At 31.0% G+C, this 19,526-nt stretch overlaps 2 protein-coding genes across 2 annotated transcripts; both read left to right on the top strand.

The window, feature by feature from the left end:
* Positions 1 to 425: 425 nt before the first annotated feature.
* LOC124819437 (uncharacterized) lies at positions 426 to 2,107 on the top strand. The gene has a single exon (XM_047290960.2). It carries the CDS (start codon positions 501 to 503, stop codon positions 1,737 to 1,739), a length of 1,239 nt encoding a protein of 412 aa, XP_047146916.1. The 5' UTR covers positions 426 to 500; the 3' UTR covers positions 1,740 to 2,107.
* Positions 2,108 to 11,243: 9,136 nt separating this feature from the next.
* On the top strand, positions 11,244 to 15,980 carry LOC124819432 (NAC domain-containing protein 21/22-like). The gene is made up of 3 exons (XM_047290953.2): positions 11,244 to 11,744; positions 14,222 to 14,496; positions 15,250 to 15,980. The coding sequence occupies exons 1-3, from the start codon at positions 11,579 to 11,581 to the stop codon at positions 15,709 to 15,711; spliced, it is 903 nt and encodes a 300-aa protein (XP_047146909.1). The 5' UTR covers positions 11,244 to 11,578; the 3' UTR covers positions 15,712 to 15,980.
* Positions 15,981 to 19,526: the final 3,546 nt, after the last annotated feature.

Genomic DNA, 19,526 nt, shown 5'->3' with positions numbered 1-19,526 from the left:
TCGGCCGTAACCGTACATTTTCATAGAGTAAAGACTGATCTGAATTATTAATTAATGTGATTATTCTATTATATAGTTTTGTACTGTATTTTTTGGATGTTACAATTTGACTATTTCTAATATTAATATTCAAAAAACAAATATTGTACTTCATTTAAAAAAATTATAACTATAATATTATTTAAAAATAATAATGATAATTAATTTATCACATTTTTTATTTTATAGATTATTTTAATTCCTTTTTAGTAATTATTTTCACTATTATTTAATTTGTTTCTAAAAGAAGAAAACAACAATCTTTTTCTGTTTAATTATAGTTAGATTCGGGCCAAAGTATTAGGCCATTCTTACATTCTTATTTCCTCAACGGCCCAAATCAAAAGTCAAACCCCTTATATTCCAACTCTGACCACCAAAACCCTAGCTCTTCTTCCTCTTCCTTTTCTTCGTACCAGAAAACTCTCTCTCTCGTTAAACCCTAAAACCTACCTTTGCGAATGGCTTCCGAGAACCTAAACCCCGTCACAGTCACAAAAGCCATAGACGCGCTTCTCAAATGGCGTCGCTCCCAATCGGAGACTCAAAAGCCCAAACTCTTCGATCAAGACGAAGAATTTGTGTACCTCGTCGTAACGCTGAAGAAGATTCCCGCGAAATCGCGCGTTAACCCTTACAAGATCCCTCTCCCACACTCCCTGTTCTCGCAGTTCTCCGAACAGTGTCTCATCCTCGACGACCGGCCGAACAAGGGCCGCGTGACCAAGGCCCAGGCCCAGGCTAAGGTCCAATCCGAGTCCATCCCCGTAGCAAAAATCCTGAAGCTGTCAAAGCTGGCATCCGATTATCGTGCTTTTGAGGCGAAGCGGAAGCTCTGTGATTCCTACGATTTGTTTTTTGCAGAGAAGAGTATTGTGCCGTTGCTTCCTCGGCTACTCGGGAAGCAGTTTTTCAAGAAGAGGAAGTTGCCGGTGCCGGTGGATCTGAAGAAGAGTAACTGGAAGGAGCAGGTGGAGAGGGCGTGCTCGTCCGCGATGCTGTTCATGCGGACCGGCACGTGTAGCGTTGTTAGGGTTGCGAAGGTGGGGATGGAGAGAGACTCAATTGTGGAGAATGTGATGGCTGCTGTTGAGGGGATTGTGGAGGTTGTGCCGAAGAAGTGGGGGAATGTGCGGTCGCTGCATCTGAAGCTGTTGGAGAGTGTGGCGTTGCCTGTGTATCAGGTTGTTCCGGATTTGAAGTTGAGGATTGAGGGTGCTAACGAGGAGGCTGAGATAAAAGAGAAGAACAAGAAGAGAAAAAAAGATGAGGAGGTTCGTGAATCGGCAAAGAAGAAGGGGAGGATTCATGAAGTTAGGTATATGGATGAGAATGGTGGTGAGGATGAGATTGAAAATGAATTGGCGAGTGATGGTGGTGGTGGCGATGACAATGTGGATGAGAAGAGGAAGAGAGGGGTTTCGAGTGTGTTGAATGGTGGGAAGAGGTTGAAGAAATCGTCTGGTGTCAAGGAAAAGAGGAAAAAGGAGAAGAGTGGAAGTGAGTTGGTTGCTAAGGATAAGGAATCTAGTGCCAAGGACAAGAAGAAAAAGGTGAAGAGTGGGAGTGAATTGGTTGTTAGGGATGAGGAATCTGGCGTGAAGAAGACGAAGAAAGGAGAATTGAAGAAGATGAAAACAGGGGAAGTGAAGGTGAAGGCTGTGAAAAGTGTGAAGGCTAAGAAAAGTAAGAAGGCCTAGAGAGTTGGATGATGTTGTCTATTAGCGATTGATGTAAGAAATCGTTGCTTGTTGGGGCCCTGTGCTAGCCTGTGTGGTGGTGCTTGTTGAGTCCCCAGCTGCATTTTTGTTTCTGACCCTGTATTAGGGCGGTTGTGTTTTCTGTTGGTTCGATTTGTTATTTGCTAGTTCAAAATTTCAATAGTCGAGGTCTAAAATGATTGTTAAATGGGTAAGGTCAGAGTGTTGCATCCCGGCAAGTAAGTTTAATATACTTGAGTCATTAGATATTGCTTGTTTTAGATCGATTTAGAAAATGAAGTTATTTAGATATTGCAAATTTTTGGTTTCAATATTAATGAAAGTATCAAGGACATTTGGCAGGAGAATGTTGAGAACAAATTGGAGCTTTCAGAGAGGTGACTGCATAATTTTGCTGTTTCCCTTTTGTTTTCATGATTTTAACCTTAAATTTTGCCTTAGTTTTTTGGTAGTAGTTACCCATTTTTGTTGAAATATTTTTATTGAAATTCTACGTGTTAGGTTCCGTTTTTCATTTCTTGAATGCTAAGATTAATGGAAAATGTGTAGTCTGAAGCTATCTATTTAGCTGTACTTGAGGGCACCAATAATTGAAAAGCTATTAATTTTTCAGAGCAATGGGTAAAACAACGCCTGTTTTAAAATCACTCATTTAATTAGGATGTATTAATCATGTCTGTTTATAATAAGGTCTGGGATCAGACTGACATTGTTCTTTGTATTCACGTACGTGTCTTTATACTCTTGTATTTGGAGACCATTTCTCTATCAAATAGATTGAACACACATTCAAACGTATTTTCTTGTGGGAACTCGTTCCTTTTAAACTGTACATTCTTGGTTATCTTCTTCCAACTTCAGTACTATGCTACCATATTTGTCTAAAATTAAAACCTGTGACCTTTTGCACTTAGTTTGGATTTGGGTTCTGACGTTAGTGATAATTAGAGTTACACAAGTTAGCTAAAAGCTGCTCTTAGTTCAGACCGTTGTTATCAGGACTCCAAATTAGTTATTTAAAAGTTATTTATCTTTTTTTTTTATCCACAAATGTTGGTTGGTAGTATTTTATTTGTGAAGAAAGTTGAATTATCAACTTTTTTTTATTTTTTTTAACTCTTTTAAACCAATTTTATAATTCTCAGATATTAGTGGAAGAGTTGAACTATGATCTCTCTCTCATTCTCCTTTCTAACTTCGTGAAAATTATAAAGAATTCTAAAATAAAGTTAAAGAATTCTAAAATATTGTTAACATGAGGCAATGGCATTGGAAGGCAAACATTTAGCTTTAATCGGGTAGTTTTGAATGTTTTTTACTTCCCTGAAAGTTTCTGCATTAAGCATGATTTTTATTCTTTTAGTCAAGGAACTACATCGTTATCTGTTCTTTCTTTCATTCTCTTTTGATACTCATCTGGTGGGAGCAAAAGGTTCAAACACTTTAAATGGTTCCTTAATTACGAAGTTCTAGTGTTATTTTTCACCCCTAAAAGGTCTGTTGTTCAAAGAGATAAACACTTGACCTAGATTCACAAGTCTGAATGAGATATTTCATGAATAAGTGGACCTACTAGCCGTTGTCATATAATACTTATAATAATGAGGAAGAGATTATATGTTCAATAACTATTTCTGAGTAAAATACAAGAAAGACGTAAACGAGTGGCATAGACCATTTTGTATATTCTTGTTGGGCTGCTATGAGCCACGGGGTATATTCCGTTGAATCCTGATCTCTTCTTCTGATGTGATAGTTGATGGTTTGAAATGGATAAATCCATAGGTGGCTAAAACGATTACAAGTATATCCTCTATATACAGAGAATCAGTGGAGTGGAATGAATCATAATTTTCATTTTATTATTTCACATTACAGAATAAAACAAAATTATCATTTGTTTTCATTTTTCTCGACGAAGATATACAAGTTTTATTATGGTTGAAAGTTCTACCTCGATAATGTCAATTTATAATATATAAGTGGATGTAAATTTTACCTTATAAGTTAGTTTTTTAAAATTGAATTAGACTTAAAGTCTATTTCTTAACATGGTATCAAAGTGAGGTTAGAGTCCATTCTAACAATATTCGTTATTTGTAAAACATTATTTCACTTTATCGGACCATCCATTAATGTCTAGTCTCACGTTCAAAATGTATATACATCAATGTTAGAGAGTGTATTAAAAGATTTACGTTTACTAGAAATAAAATTAATTTATAATATATAAGTAAATTCAAACTTCGTCTCACAAAACTAATTTTATAAGAATTTAAAGTGCACCTCTTAACAATTATTTTTATTTTGTATTCTGTTTTGGATTCTATCCAGTAATACTATACAATTTGAGCAGTTCATCCTTGTAGAAATGAGGTTAAGCCATCCTATCCAACAGTTGTCCTCGTCTCGTCAATTCCTTAAAGGCAGTCAAAATTGTTCGTGTGCTGCGCATGTAGATTGGCCACGTCAAATCTGAATTAGGAGAGATTAATATTAAACTCCATTTTGGTTTCTCTATCAAAAGCCGTATTTGCAGGGACTGATAAGTGATTTTTTCTTTGTCAACAGTGGTTGTAATGTTGGAAAGGCAATTCAGAAGACCAAGAGTGATGATGATGAGTGTTTTGGTATTGCACCAAGTTTAAAGTTTAAACGTCTAGCCATTGATGAACTAACCCTTTTGTTCCCTTTCCAATTGTGGGCGGCTTCGGTACACATGGCACTCCTACAACCCACGCCACGTGCTTCAACCTTGTCGTTTTAGCCTTTTGCTCAATGTTTTTCCTTTCATTTAGCAAAATGACATGAAAGGTTACCATCAACAAAAAGAAGAATGACTGAAACTACAGTGCATACCAGATGATGATATGCTCATCAACATCACAGAGCCTCCTCCTTAGTGGTTTCAGATAGGCACGACATCACTCTCATTAATTAGTCAAATTTTCATTATGTATCTTTGAATGGAAAGTAACCGTATTTGCATGTTATAGACAATGGATTTAGTTTTTAGGTGCACCAAGTGAATTAGACTTTTCAAAACTCTATGCAAAATCAAATATCAATAAAATATATAAATAAAGCTATTGCCTTTGGATGCATAACCCTGTTCTTATTATTTTTCCTTATGGATGTGCACCATTGTTCTCCAAAATTGGAAATTGGACACCGTGTCATAACTTTTTAGTTTAAAAACACTTTTTTGTATGAGCTTTTAGTAGTGCTGCTCTTTGATCAGAACTAGAATTTTGTTTTCTTAAGTTAAGTTAATATTTATTATAGATATTTAGTCAGTTTCAAATTAGATAGACTTTAAACTTAACTCAATTCTATAAAATTATTTATAAAATAAGATTTATATTTATTTATATATTATAAATTAATCAAATTAATCTTACTTTTAATCAAATGTGAAATTTTTAACCGCAGAATACAAAAACTAATAACAGAAGCATTAATATGAACCTGTGTGTGTAATGAATCACGCCTGAATCAAAAGTAAAATACCTTTTACTGCATCAAAACATGATTTAGTTGTTACTTTAACAAGTAAACATATATATTGTAGTGATATTATTAGTCATCTGGGGTTGCTGGTTTATATGTTAGAGTAATTATTTAGGAGTCGAATACAATACTGACTATCAAATCAAGCGTGTCAGCAATGTGCACCTTAGGATCACTGGTATTCATCCTTAGACACATAAATGTAAAACTTTAATTTTGATTCAACTGTAACTAAAATGCACAAGAGATTTCATAAAAATTTCATTCCAAATATTATTCATGGTTGGCTACAGAAATACTGCATTGACTCATGATTACTTTGAAATAAATCATCATTATTATGATTTATGGCAGTTTGTTTGTCTGACAATGTTGGCGCTGTCACATTCCAGAATCTAGACCTTGCTTAAACCAAGATTCTTTTGGCCTAAAAGCACCAAACTGTGTATTGGATGCCAGTTTATGATTGGCCAACATGGAAAATCAACCTATATTTTATCTTTAGATTATTAGATATTGGGAAGTTTGATCTGTGCTAGCTAAGATTCTGCACTGTTCTCAAGAAATATCCAAGTGCATAAGAGAGTCTTATTAGTATGTGTGTGCCTTTTATTTTGTTGAGTGATAACTTTAAGTAGTGGTGTGGCAGTCTTTCACCAAATTTATCAGAACGTTGAACATGGTTCACATTTCTAACATGAAATTTTATTATGGACTTTGTATGCACACACATATACACCGATATAATAGAGCCATGGCCTACCTTCTTTGACAAAACTATAACAACTGTTCCTCATCCCATCTTGATAATGCTCGCATGCAAATGGTAGGTCTGGAGTAATTAAGACAAGTACATTGATGTTGAGTTTGTCTTCATATTTGGAACTGTTGTGTCACCTAGCTCAGACCATGGTTTGGTTTCTTGTGTAGTACACATGTTTAAAATTTTTATAACCTTGTTGTATTCAGGATATTTTCTCATCCACATAGTATCAAACAGGTTATGTTCAATATTTAAGATCAGCGTTTCTATCTAAATATTTTCTTGAATCTTTATGGCAAATGAAGTTCCACTGTGTATCATAAATAGGTCAACTCTAGTAAAATGTATAGTGCACCTGCCAAATTTTGGATCCTTATACTGATAGCATGTCAGAAAAAATATATTCAGTCCAACATTTAACTAACAGCCAGTTCCTTACCAAATTGCAGCACTATATAGTACCTTTTCTCTTCTTTTATATATATAAAAGATAACGTGGTTAACTAAGATTCAAATATATTCTCAGAAAGAGAATATATTATCTTTAATGAAATGAAATATGAACTTAATTTATACATACAAAAATGATATTATCTTTAATGCTTAATTCGTCTCCAAATTCAATTCAGAGATTAGTGTCAAGTTCGTCTTTGGTCTATCAAGGAGGAGGTTCATCAGGGAGACACAATACCAATAAAATATGAGTCCAACTATATAAGGTTCACCAGGAAGATTGACAACACTCTTTACCCAAAACCTATTAACAACACTCTTTCCCCAAAACCTTAAGTCAATGGGTTAATGGGTCTTTCATCTTTATATATTGTTCTATTTTCTCATTTCTATCCAATGTGACACTTAGACTCACATTTCTATCCAATGGATTTGTCTTGGTGACCGGCTCAGACGAGTATAATGGTCCCTATACCGAAAGTCTTCCTAGCAAGGTATTTAGGTAAGCAAGTCCCGTTAAAATGAATGACGGTACGAAGGGCTACTCGTGGTTGTGGTTGTTGGGAATGCTTTCGCCAAAGGGAGAGTGTACCTACGTGGAAGGGATTCACCCGTGAGGGAGAGATTGTTCGGAATACAAAAAGCAATATATAAAGATGAAAGACTCAACCCCTCTTTATAGACCCAACAGTTCGTCCCCCTTTTAAAAGTGACTTAATTTGCATCAATCAAGTTTTGCAGAAATAAAGTTAACCTTGTGGTCACGTAGCACAAAAGTCTACATTTTCTTCTTTTTCTATGCTATTGTCTCGAAATTTAATATGAAGAAAAAAGAATAAATAAGTGTTCTTACTTGAATTGAGAATATATATATTCTTGAGCATTTCATTCTTATGTTCTTGAGATGTTTTTGTCTTCTAACAGTGGCAGATCCCCTTATCCGAATAAACTTGCATATGCAAGAAGTTTATAAGCAATTAATATTATTGAATGTGATACTTGTAAAAGTTAACGAGTTTTGATGGATACCTTATATAAATGGGTACGTATTAACTGCTTTATAAACCATGATGACCTACGACCTATCATCGCTTTATTATATAATATTAATAATATTTGAATACACTTTTCTAAAATAACTAAAAAAACGATTTTTTTTTCATAAACAAAACAAAATAAAAAGAAAATATTAATATATTTTTTCAGAAACGATATCCATTTGTGTAAAAACTAATTTGCATAATTTCATATAATTTCTCTAAAAGTATAGTTTTAAGCTGTGTATAAACTTTACAGAAACCTCATTTTTTTTTTGTAAAAGTGTTTAAAATAATTTTATCAAAATATATTTTGTAAGAAAAATTTATTGATTAGTTTTATTTATTTATTTCTAAAAGATGGTTAAGAATTGGAACTTAGGTTTGCAATGTGAAGATTTTTGGAGTTTATATGATGAAAATGATAACTACATTAATTACATTAGTTTGCAATGTTTGCGAATATTAAAAAGCATGATGAATTTAAAACCTTATTTGCATTAGGGAAAAGATGATGAGTATTGCAATGAAGGGTTTGATGTTACCTTTTTTCTTCTTCTTCTTCAAAAGAAAACTCACTATTTCCATGGTGACATTTATGGCACACACGTGACCCTCTCACCCAGATTCAATACCTAAAAATGGGGAACCTGCATTTACCTAACCAAAAATTAAAATTGAAATAGTCAAAATTTGCACCAATTGCCTCATCTGCCAAAGTTGTCATCAAATTCCCTAATCTCTACTATTCATTGTTTTTACATGATTGTGATATCTCACACGTTTTTGTTCCTCTTTTCAACTATTTTTATTGTTTTTATATTACACCATCAATTATATTACCTACATCCAATTTTCTTCTCTCCCTGTTAATGGATTGAATTTCAAATCCTTCTTAGCAGGATTTTGTCAATTAAGTTGACTTGGAGGAACACTCAAAAACAACTTCCATTCTCAATCAAATTCACGTGTGCCTCTATCTTCGTCACCATCATAGACCAAACCTAGTTATACTTTCACAGCATGCATCAACCGAATTTCTTATTTTCTTTCAATCTACTAATCATAATTCTATCCTTAAACACTTTCCATTAATTAATTAATGCAATTTCACATATAACATGTCTTTTTGAATATCTAGTTACATATACAACTAAATTATAATATAGAAATAAAGATAAACATAATCTTAACAAATCCTTATAATAAAATTAGTTAGGTGTAAATTTTTCTAATTTTATATAAAAAATTAATTTAGTCGATATTTAGAATCATCATGTTATCTGTTGGAAGTCTCACGTCGACAAGAGATAAGGTTAATTGAAAATTTCATATCGTCTAGATATAAAGTCAGTTGGAAGTTCCATATCGACTAGAGATAATGTGAGATAAAATTAATTTATAGTATATAAATACGTACAAACCTTATTTTATAAGTCGATTTGACCTCTTCTTAACATTATCTAATATTGAATTTTTCTTAATTTTTATATTCAATATATATCCAAGATTCTGTATCAATTATAAAGAAACTAAATTATAATATATAATTTTATAATCTTATTTCACCTATGCTTGTTTTATTTACAAATTATAAAACATGAAGGACACACTTTTGATAGGATTTCTAAGAGGGAGATATTTCTTTTTCACTGTTACTATAGACATGTTACTTTTTTTTTTATTACATTGTAAGTTCGATAAATGTAGCACTCACAACCTAGTTTATCTTCAATTATTGAAAAAGTATAATGCATATTTTTTACATCTACCTTGAAAGGCTTTAACATGTATGAAGGGTTAAAATAAAGGTTGTATACCTCACTCGTCATTTCATCTATCACAAAATCATCTTTTTTAATTTCTTCATAAGTTTATTCAATTAAAATATGAGTATTTAATAAATAAATTTATTCCATTAACTTATATCATTGCTTGATATTTTTTATTTTTTTTTCATTTTTATCTTCAATGCTAATAATAACCCCCCGCCCCTTCTCCAATTCAACAAAACCTTGCAATATTCATTCTAATTTTAGAATTTGATTTTTTGAAAAATCCTTAAGAACTCAACATTAACTAAAAAAAGTATGATTGTAATTACTTTAATATATATATATATATATATATATATATATATATATATATATATATATATATATATATAAACTTAAAAGTGGAAAAGTGTTGGAAATTCAAGTGACATATAAATAAGAAAGTAGCACATTATATAAATGTGAAAAACTCGTTAATTCATTGTCTTAATATTTTGGGTAGAAAGTGAGGTTAATTTCTTATATTGTTGAATTCATATCTAATTGATGTTTGTATCGATGAACTTCTTTATGGATATACCCAACAAAAAGTTCTCCTACATACTATGCATTTTTTATTTAAGAAATTGGGTTTTACATACTATGCATTTTTTATTTAAGAAATTGGATTTGTAAAACGTATGTTTAATTTTAAATGGAGACGAAAGGTTTTCTAGTTAACCTTATAGTAGGTTTAAAATTTCATAAAATAATTATAATTGGTTCAGGAGAGAAAAAAAAAAGGCAATAGCAAGGGGTTGGTTTTTATCCCGTTCCCAAGAGTTGCTCCAAATATACTAGCTAAATTTTATTCTGAAAATAAGTATGAATTTAAAATATTGTACAAAGGGCTAAAGAAATTTTAATTAAGAGAAAAGATTATATAGGGCCAAATCTATCCCTCAATTAGGAATATACTTTATATCTTAAAAAAGGTAAATTAAAAAGTTATTGAACGCTGGTTTAGAATGTTCTTAAGGGTGTTTAACAACAAATAATTTTTCTAAACGCTTTTTTTATTTATTTTTATTTGATAAGAGGATCTGATTTATTATATATATGGCTAATTTAAATAACGTATTATAATATATTAATTTGATTAAGAGAATTTAGGAGGAGTAACCCTTTTCAAGTGTTGGGTTAACAGCAAGATTTGAATACATATAATTAATATATTTTTACCCATTTTTTTATTCTTGTGACGAAATTGATCACCTAACGTCCTAACTCCCTTGGCCTCCTATCAAATTTCAGCACAAAATATACTCTTTAGCCTTTGTGTCTTCATATGCATATAAACTATTCGACATAATAACCCTTAAACAAAATTAATATCAATATAATCACTCTGCTTTGTTTGTTCCAAATAAAGGTCATTCAAGAAAATTCCTATGGATGCCAGCTTATCAACAACCAATATGAATAGAATTGAAAAGCTAAAGGGTGTAAGAGAGAGAGAGAGAGAGAGAGATTATATATTTCTAGTTTTTTGAGCAAAGAATATGAACAAAGGAGTATTAGTTTGTGCAAAGATAAAATAAACAAATTAATAGAAGGGGAGAGGGATGTTGCACAAGTGGACAAAATTAAAATAAATGGCTATGTCATCTCTCATCACCACTGTGTTCATTTGAGACTGGCTGCTTATGTGCCAACTCTCTAATTATTATTCTCACAAATTCATTTGAGAGTTATAGTCATCTTGTTCAATTCAAATTTGATGTGGTCTTACTAAAGTTTTGTGTTTTATCTCTCTGTTTTTCTGACATATTTACTATACTTTTTTTAAAATTATCTATGATATGTAAAATACAAAAAACTTTCCCATGATTACTGTGTTATTGAAGTTGAATAAAGTATGTTTGATAGTGTAAATTGTGTTGAATGAGTAATTAGGAAGTGTGTAAAAGTATGCGTTTGTAGTGTTTGTGATAATGCGAAGATGAAAATAAGTTGTGAGATGAAGAAATGAAAGAGTTGGGAGTGATTGGTTTGTGCACGTCATCATTCATTGAGCTGAGACGCAGAACTTAATGACCATCCTACCCTTCTTCCATGCAAACAATTACATGTTGACTTAGCCACTTGTGATCCCTCTCCATTTATATATACTCCTTTCTTCTCCTCCTTCCTTTATTATACTTCTCCAAATTTCTCACTTCAACTTTCAACCTCTTTTCTCTGTCATCTTTCTCTTTCTCTTTCTCTTTCTTCTATCTACACCTGTATTCAAACCAAAACATGAGCAACATAAGCATGGTAGAGGCAAAGTTGCCACCAGGGTTCAGGTTCCATCCAAGAGATGAAGAGCTTGTGTGTGATTACTTGATGAAGAAGGTCACACACAATGATTCCCTTCTCATGATAGATGTTGACCTTAACAAGTGTGAACCTTGGGATATTCCTGGTGAGTAGTATTCTTCTTCTTTTGTATATCATGCATTCTCTGATATAAACTATTAATCATGTTACATGCCATGTTTCTTATAACTTCTCTATATATATGTATGATGATTAGAGTCTTGACACAATTCATTTAGTTTTTCTTCTTATAAGTGAAACTGGGAAAGATTCTGCTTGAGCCAGAAAACTTTGTGTGGTTTTCTTCACCTCACAATCAAGGACAAAGTCACCCCACATGATACTTATAATGGGCATGCAGCATGCTTGATCCATTCCAGTTTCCTATTACGGTTGATAAAGTACAAAATGAGTTGTTGCTTTCATTTGTTTTGAATTCTTGTGATGAGGGGGTGAGGTGATGATAGCAACTGCAATGGCTATTATAGATCCCAATCTATACATGCACTTCTGATAGTGCTTTGATGGCAAACAATATATAGCTGCCATCTGTAACTAGTGAGACATTACAGAATACCTCTAATTCTTACACATCAATTCATCAGAAAATTATGGTTCATCATCAACTTTTCATTAACCTTCTGGTTTATGACATGATTCTGTTTGCTTGGTGAAAGAACAACATCAAAACCGTTCATCCTTTTTCTTTCTGATATATCAGTAATTCCATGTGTGATGTATGATCCATGTTAGTTGAATATTTTCTTCCTTGTTAATAATTGGAAAAACATCACTGTTGTCAGTTTGCATTTTCTTGTGGGACATAACTTTAATTTTCAGTTTGCACTCCTGTACTATATTATATAATAAAGATAAAATATATTAGAGAAGTTATTTTTATTTTAATAAAAAAAATTGTCTTCCGTACTTAATAATTATTAATGATATATATGAAAATGTTAATAAGGAATTGTGGATGCAGATACAGTGCTCTCTCATTGAAAGGGATCTGTGCACAGTTAGGTTGGAAACTTTGAATGGGAAGCTCTAAAAATCATATATGTGCATGTATATATATATATATATATATATATATATATATATATATATATATATAGATAGATAGATAGATAGATATAGTTTATATATGATAATATTGTAATATTATCCAACGGTTAGTGCATGATATACATCACCTTCATAACTTTTTTTCAGTTTTGAAAATTTTGACTCATTGAATTTTGTCCTATTATAAAGTGTTTGACAGTGATTTTTTCACCAAAATAATTCAAATAATGATTTTCATTGCAAAAACACACCTGCACATGAACATCACCCCCTTACATGTCATATTAAAGTGATTGAACTCTCCCAAGCCTTATCACTATTCTAGCTGGATCTCACCATGTTCAGAGTACTTTCATGTCAAAAACAATTACACTGTAAGATTTGACTTATCATAAGAAACACAATTAGATTTACATTTTCTCTTTAACTTTCTTGTCCTGATTGCCTTTGTTTTTCCCCCCTTCATCAGTTGAATAATAATTTGCAGCAACTATTACTTTATTGATAATTTAATCCCTTATGTAAATTTTATCTCCAAACAGGAAAAATGATCTCTTTCCTTCTTAATTTTTAAATATTTTTAAAAACACTTAAAATACCTGTGTATTTATTTATTTTGGTACCACATGAATAATTATTGAGGTGCTTAATAACATTTTTTTTTATCAACAAGGACAAATAGAGATTTCAGGCCTGATATGATGGGTCAACATTGCTTTGGTGTGCTAGGCCATGTGTTCATAGTTTACATTATTATAGAAATAATACAAACTGTTTGATTATGAAATCAACATAATTAGTTTTGTATTTTATATAAGGATGTCATATAGGAAAAGAAACTGATAAGGATAGGTAAATCAGAAGAAACAAGAGCAATTAATGGAAGAATTATAAGCTGGTTATAAATAGGGGCCTATCTGAATAGTAAACAGAATAATTTGTATTCAGATAATAATAATTGCTTCTCATCAAGAACGATTTGGTTTTTGTATTTTTCTTTAAACTGTGTTCTGATTGATTATTATATATACGTGTGTGCATTTCTAAAATAACCCAGACTCTATTATACAATGGAATAATATGCATATAATAACTTTTATTTCCTTGTTCTGCCAAATCAAAATTTTCAATTCTTCTAATAAGACAAAGTAAAGAAAACCGTACTCATTTAATTTAGGATTATATTATAAACAAAAAGATAATATTGTTAATGCGAACAATTGTTTTTAACTAATCATAGTTGACTTGAACACACGACACACCTTATTGACCTAACTGCACATGTTACTCTTCTCACTGAAATCAAGAGATTATACATCAGCTGAAAAATATAAGCACCCCTTTCTTTTCTATACATTTGAGTCACTTTTTAACTTCAACTTACATAGTAACAATGATATTCTACAACACAACATACAATTTTTTTTCTCTACAAATTACTTATAATGTATCATTATTTTGGCAATGATATTCTTAGATTGTTGATAGTAATTCTGTGTTGTAATGGTTATGCAGACACAGCATGTGTGGGAGGGAAAGAGTGGTATTTCTATACACAAAGAGACCGTAAGTATGCAACAGGATTACGCACAAACCGTGCCACTGCCTCAGGGTACTGGAAGGCCACAGGGAAGGACAGGCCTATCCTACGCAAGGGCACCCTTGTTGGCATGAGGAAGACTTTGGTGTTCTATCAAGGAAGGGCACCCAAAGGGAGAAAAACTGAGTGGGTGATGCATGAGTTTCGCATTGAAGGGCCCCATGGACCTCCTAAAGTTTCTTCTTCTAAGGTATATATAAACACACTAATGGAATGAGTTTAAGTCTTAGTGTGTAACATTATCAACTGATTATATATTATCATTGATATTGAACAATTTTATGATGAGATAACAGTGATTATATATTTATTCTGACTGAATAATGTATAAAAAGGATCTGGTTTCTTTGTTCTCTAAACATGTTTCATTTACATGCATTTATCTGAAGTATTTTATGTTATGTTGTGACAACATTTTATTCCAGCTAATGCATATTGGACCAAAATGAGTAAGCAATGGGGAACCTGTTTTTCCATTAACCACTTTGAATGGTCAGTATATACATAGAATATTATGTTATACATAGACTTTTGGGAAGGACCTTGTTTGGTTTCCTTTGCATGCATCAGGGAGGCAGCTAGTGATTTGCATTAAAAAATTTGAGGACTTTTGACTTTTAGGGATAGTTTTTGCTCTGTGCCAAAACCAAATTTGTCTCACTTGGCTATTGGCTAGAATGTGACTACATAAGATATATGGGGTAGCTGACCTAAGAAAATCCTATTGGATTTTTTTATTTTACACTTATGTAAGCCTATGAAAGCACCAAATTCTTCCATGTGTATGGTATTTGGCTTTGTGTTGAGAGCAGCCACTGTACACACACACACATATATATTATAAGATCAATCAAATTGTTTTCCTTTCACTTTCTTAACTTTTTTGCCTAATCCAAAATTAAAAGAGGTTTGCTTAAACAATGTGCACATTATGTGAATACAGGAAGACTGGGTTTTGTGTAGAGTGTTCTACAAAAACAGAGAAGTTTCAGTCAAACCTAGCATGGGTAGCTGCTATGAAGACACAGGCTCTTCATCTCTTCCTGCATTAATGGACTCTTACATTAGTTTTGATCAAACTCAAGCTCATGCAGATGAGTTTGAGCAAGTGCCCTGCTTCTCCATTTTCTCTCAGAACCAAGCAAACCCTATTTTCAACCACATGACAACCATGGAGCCTAAATTACCTGCGACTGCATATGGAGGAGGAGCACCGAATTTGGGTTACTGCTTAGACCCTTTATCCTGTGACAGAAAAGTGTTGAAAGCTGTTTTGAGTCAGATCACAAAGATGGAAAGGAATCCTCTGAACCAAAGTCTCAAAGGGTCTCCAAGCTTTGGAGAAGGAAGCTCAGAGAGTTATTTATCTGAAGTGGGGATGCCCCACCTTTGGAACAATTACTGATGTGGGACTTCATTTCCCAATGCCACCATGGCAAACAAAAATTAAAACAAGAAAACAAAAAATGCAAAAGGTGAAGATGAAATTAATCCATTGTTTGAAGTGATGGTGAGTGCCTATGTTTTTACCTGTGGTGTTTGGCTATTACTATGATACACATCCCTCCATTATGTGTCCCAATATATTAGGAAAATGGGACTTGTAATTCAAACTTATAAATATTTGTAGTTAATTCTAGTTAGTGAATGATTTTTTTTTGTTGCCAAACTCTATCTTGAGTTTCATGTTATTAATATCTTTGAAAAACTATTTTTATCATGAGAAAATTTGAACTTGATTTTTCACTGAGTTTTTGGTACCGTGGCTCTCTCATATCTTTAATATTAATCTTAATATTTTAAATTATATTAAAAATATTTTTGTACTGAATTCGGTCAATCTTTCAAAACCTACAAAACAACATAGATCGATCGGTTGCTTCCAACATCAATGACCAATCAGTATCTCGTACGTTAAGAAAACATCAAGATAATTAGTAAGCCAAAACATATTTACAAGATATTGGGTCCTAATTGGATCAACCTTAAACAAAAGCCCACTTCAGAACCTATAAATACAGATGTAAGATAAAGAGGTAGGTAATTGCATTTATTTGACATTGAGTGTCGGAGTACCTTTTGCAGATACCTAAGAAAAAAAAAAAAAAAACAGTTTTATTGTTAATACATTTTATGTGAGGTAGTGTCATGGTGACATTTTATTAGACCAAAATATATTATAATTCTTACAAAATCTTCACCACAACCACCAAATAATAGACTAAGGAAATGAACAAAGAGTAAAAATAAATAATTTTTTTAGTGCATATACTAAATCTTTGAAGCCATTATAGTAGTATTGAGAAAATGATGAATAACTAATATAAAAGGATTAAATTTAATTGTTGGTTTCATATTCTTAATAACTAATTTCAAAATTTGTAGTTACAATAGCCGCATGAAGATATTTTTCTTGAAATGTTTTAATCCTTAGCAATAATTTGCTTAGGTGAAAAAGTTTATGTGAAGTGCAATGTCAAACACATTAAAACAAAGGAAAGTTAATCATCTTTAAAGTGTCCCTTTTGTGGGGTTGATTAATTGGAAGAGACAATTACTATGAGAGAAGACTAAATCACTATGATCTCAGCTTAAGGATTCGCTGACTTGTTTGCTGTTTTCTTCTTTATTTTTTTAGCTACGTTTTTCATCAAACCAACCACCTTGATTGCATCTTCAACTATGAGACTTTTAGTTTCATCTACACTTTAAAATGTCTAAAACATCACTTTTATCATTTCATCAAATAACATCTATCGATAACTAAAAAATATTAATGTAATTTATGTTCTTGATCAATTTTGAAAAACTATTCATCCCATTTTATAAATCAATTAAAGGACATTCAAAAAAGATAAAGTATATATATTAATAAAATAACTTACATAATTTCTAATAATATGGTATTTTACTACTTAAAAATAATGTTATTATGATTATTTCATAATAAAAAATTATTGACACAATATATATAATATTATTATTATTATTTCATGTGATCGATATTATCGATTTGTCCATATTTCAGTCAATTTTACCAATGATATTTATATTCATTTATGAATCTTATTTCTAATAATATGAGATTTCAATATATATAAAATTAAAAATATTGTCTACACTAGTTTGTCTTACAATTTAGTCATTATTTTCTCATAAAATTTACTTCTCCTACAATTTGCGTAATTCAATTCTCGTAAAGTTTACAATTTATTCAATACTTTTCAATTAATCCACTAAATAAATTTGGTGCTTATTCACAGATCACACAGTCTTACCCTCTATTTATAATTATTTTGTGAATTTTATTATCTGAATTTTTCTCACTTTTTATCGTCTTATTTTATAATTTTAGCACATTTTACTAATTTGTTAAAGTTCAAAACATGTTGACATATTATAAAAACAGCCAAGACTAAATTACTCCAATATATAGAAAAAAAAAAACAACGTCATTCTGCTGATATTTTATTTTTTAAATCTTTCTTCTAACCATTTTGTAACATATTTAATATGTCGGCCAAATACGTAAAAATTTAAAGATATAATAATAAAGTATACCAACAAATTACAAAATGATGAGAATTGTTTGATAAAATATATCATTAAGTTTAACTTTAAAACACAAAGTAATAGTAAAACTTAGTTAATTATATAGTTCATCAAATGTATACAGTTGCTAATCTTAATAATATCCGTAATTATAAAATTTTACATTAAATATTCGCACAATTTACCAAAATAAAATTTTAATTGAAAAAGTAGTAGTGAAAAGACCTTGTAGTTATCCAAATAAACACATTGATACGAAAGGCAAGAAATGAAGAATTTATACAATGTAAATGTTGTGTTAGTCAGAGTTCTTAAATAGTAATTTATTACTGCCACCGACAATTTAGACTATATTTCTTTTTAAATAATACTCAATCATCTTGACCATTAATATTTTCAATCCAAAAATAAATAACTGAAGTCAATTAATAATCTAAAGTGCTTTCAACTTTGAAACAGGTGTAAGAAACAAGTGGATCTATATTGCCTGTGAGGTCAAAACGCAAAAATGTTAAGATATCAGTTAATGAGTTCCAATGGAAGATAGATAACGATTATTAGACAAATTGTGATAAGCAATGAAGTTTCTTTTTTCCAAAATAAAAACCATAAAGAAAACGTTTATTATAAATGTTTTGGTTTGAAGTTATATGTTCAACAAGTTTCATACGTTTTGTATTTGTTACGGTTCGTCTTTTAAACTATTCAGATCTATATGTTAAACTATTAGTCTTTTAAACTATTCAGTTTTAGAATGAGTTTTTGGATTATTGTCGACCTAATTATGCTCCAATTGTGCTAATCTTGTTTTGTCGTAAGTTAATCACTATCAGATTTAATTACTGTTTAAAGATAACCGTTTGGTTAATGGACCATAACTGAACACTCTTCCAGGTGGTGATTATTGTTGATAGTTTTTGTTACTAATCAAATCCTAAATTCTAATATTAATATGATATATTGAAAGCAATAAAATATTTTTGGGTGAATTTCTTATGAGACATATTGAATAAAAGTTTCTTCAATAAAAAGATAATACTTTTATAATTTTCTCAAAAATAAATCACATTTTTATTGGAAATAAAACAAAAATTTAAAAATAGAAAACAAAAAACAATCATAAATAATTAATATTTGTCCCTCCCACACTTAAAAATTATCTTTTATAAACTTATTTTTGGGAAGTGACAAAAAAAACTTTTGAAACTTTTGACTGATATGTCAAAATTTATTTTCTTTAATTTTATAAAGTACAAGTCTCTTTATATGATTTTATTAATTTTAAAAATTATATTTTTAATAAAAACAAATATTTTTAAATTTTTAATAACAATTTTTTTGTTTATGCTAAAACAAAAAATAAGCATGCATGCATCTTTAAATTCTTATCAACAATGATATCAAATGAATTTAAATCTAACTTGTTTTTCTGTTGTAGCAACCTTTCTTTTTGTTCCGCAATTAAGTTAACAAATATCACCACTAAAAATCTACTTTCATTGTTCACATCAACAAACTAGATGTGTGAAGCATATGGTTTCAACTCAATTTCAACATCATTGGTGCATTAGGATGATTAAAGGATCATGAGTAATCCTCATAATCTCATATTGTGAGCAAAAATCTACACTTGAAGTAGTTAACTTTGTTGCTTCATGGTTACAAATT

Source organism: Vigna umbellata, chromosome 3 (assembly GCF_029865625.1).
Source record: "Vigna umbellata cultivar VRB3 chromosome 3, Vumbellata_1.0, whole genome shotgun sequence".
NCBI lineage: Eukaryota > Viridiplantae > Streptophyta > Magnoliopsida > Fabales > Fabaceae > Vigna > Vigna umbellata.
This window is presented reverse-complemented; position numbering and strand designations above follow the sequence as displayed.

Coding starts and splice junctions, on each gene's coding strand:
- LOC124819437 (XM_047290960.2), top strand. CDS start 501: ATGGCTTCCGAGAACCTAAACCCCGTCACAGTCACAAAAGCCATAGAC.
- LOC124819432 (XM_047290953.2), top strand. CDS start 11,579: ATGAGCAACATAAGCATGGTAGAGGCAAAGTTGCCACCAGGGTTCAGG. Junction 11,745..14,221: donor TGAACCTTGGGATATTCCTG/GTGAGTAGTATT, acceptor ATGGTTATGCAG/ACACAGCATGTGTGGGAGGG. Junction 14,497..15,249: donor CTAAAGTTTCTTCTTCTAAG/GTATATATAAAC, acceptor ATGTGAATACAG/GAAGACTGGGTTTTGTGTAG.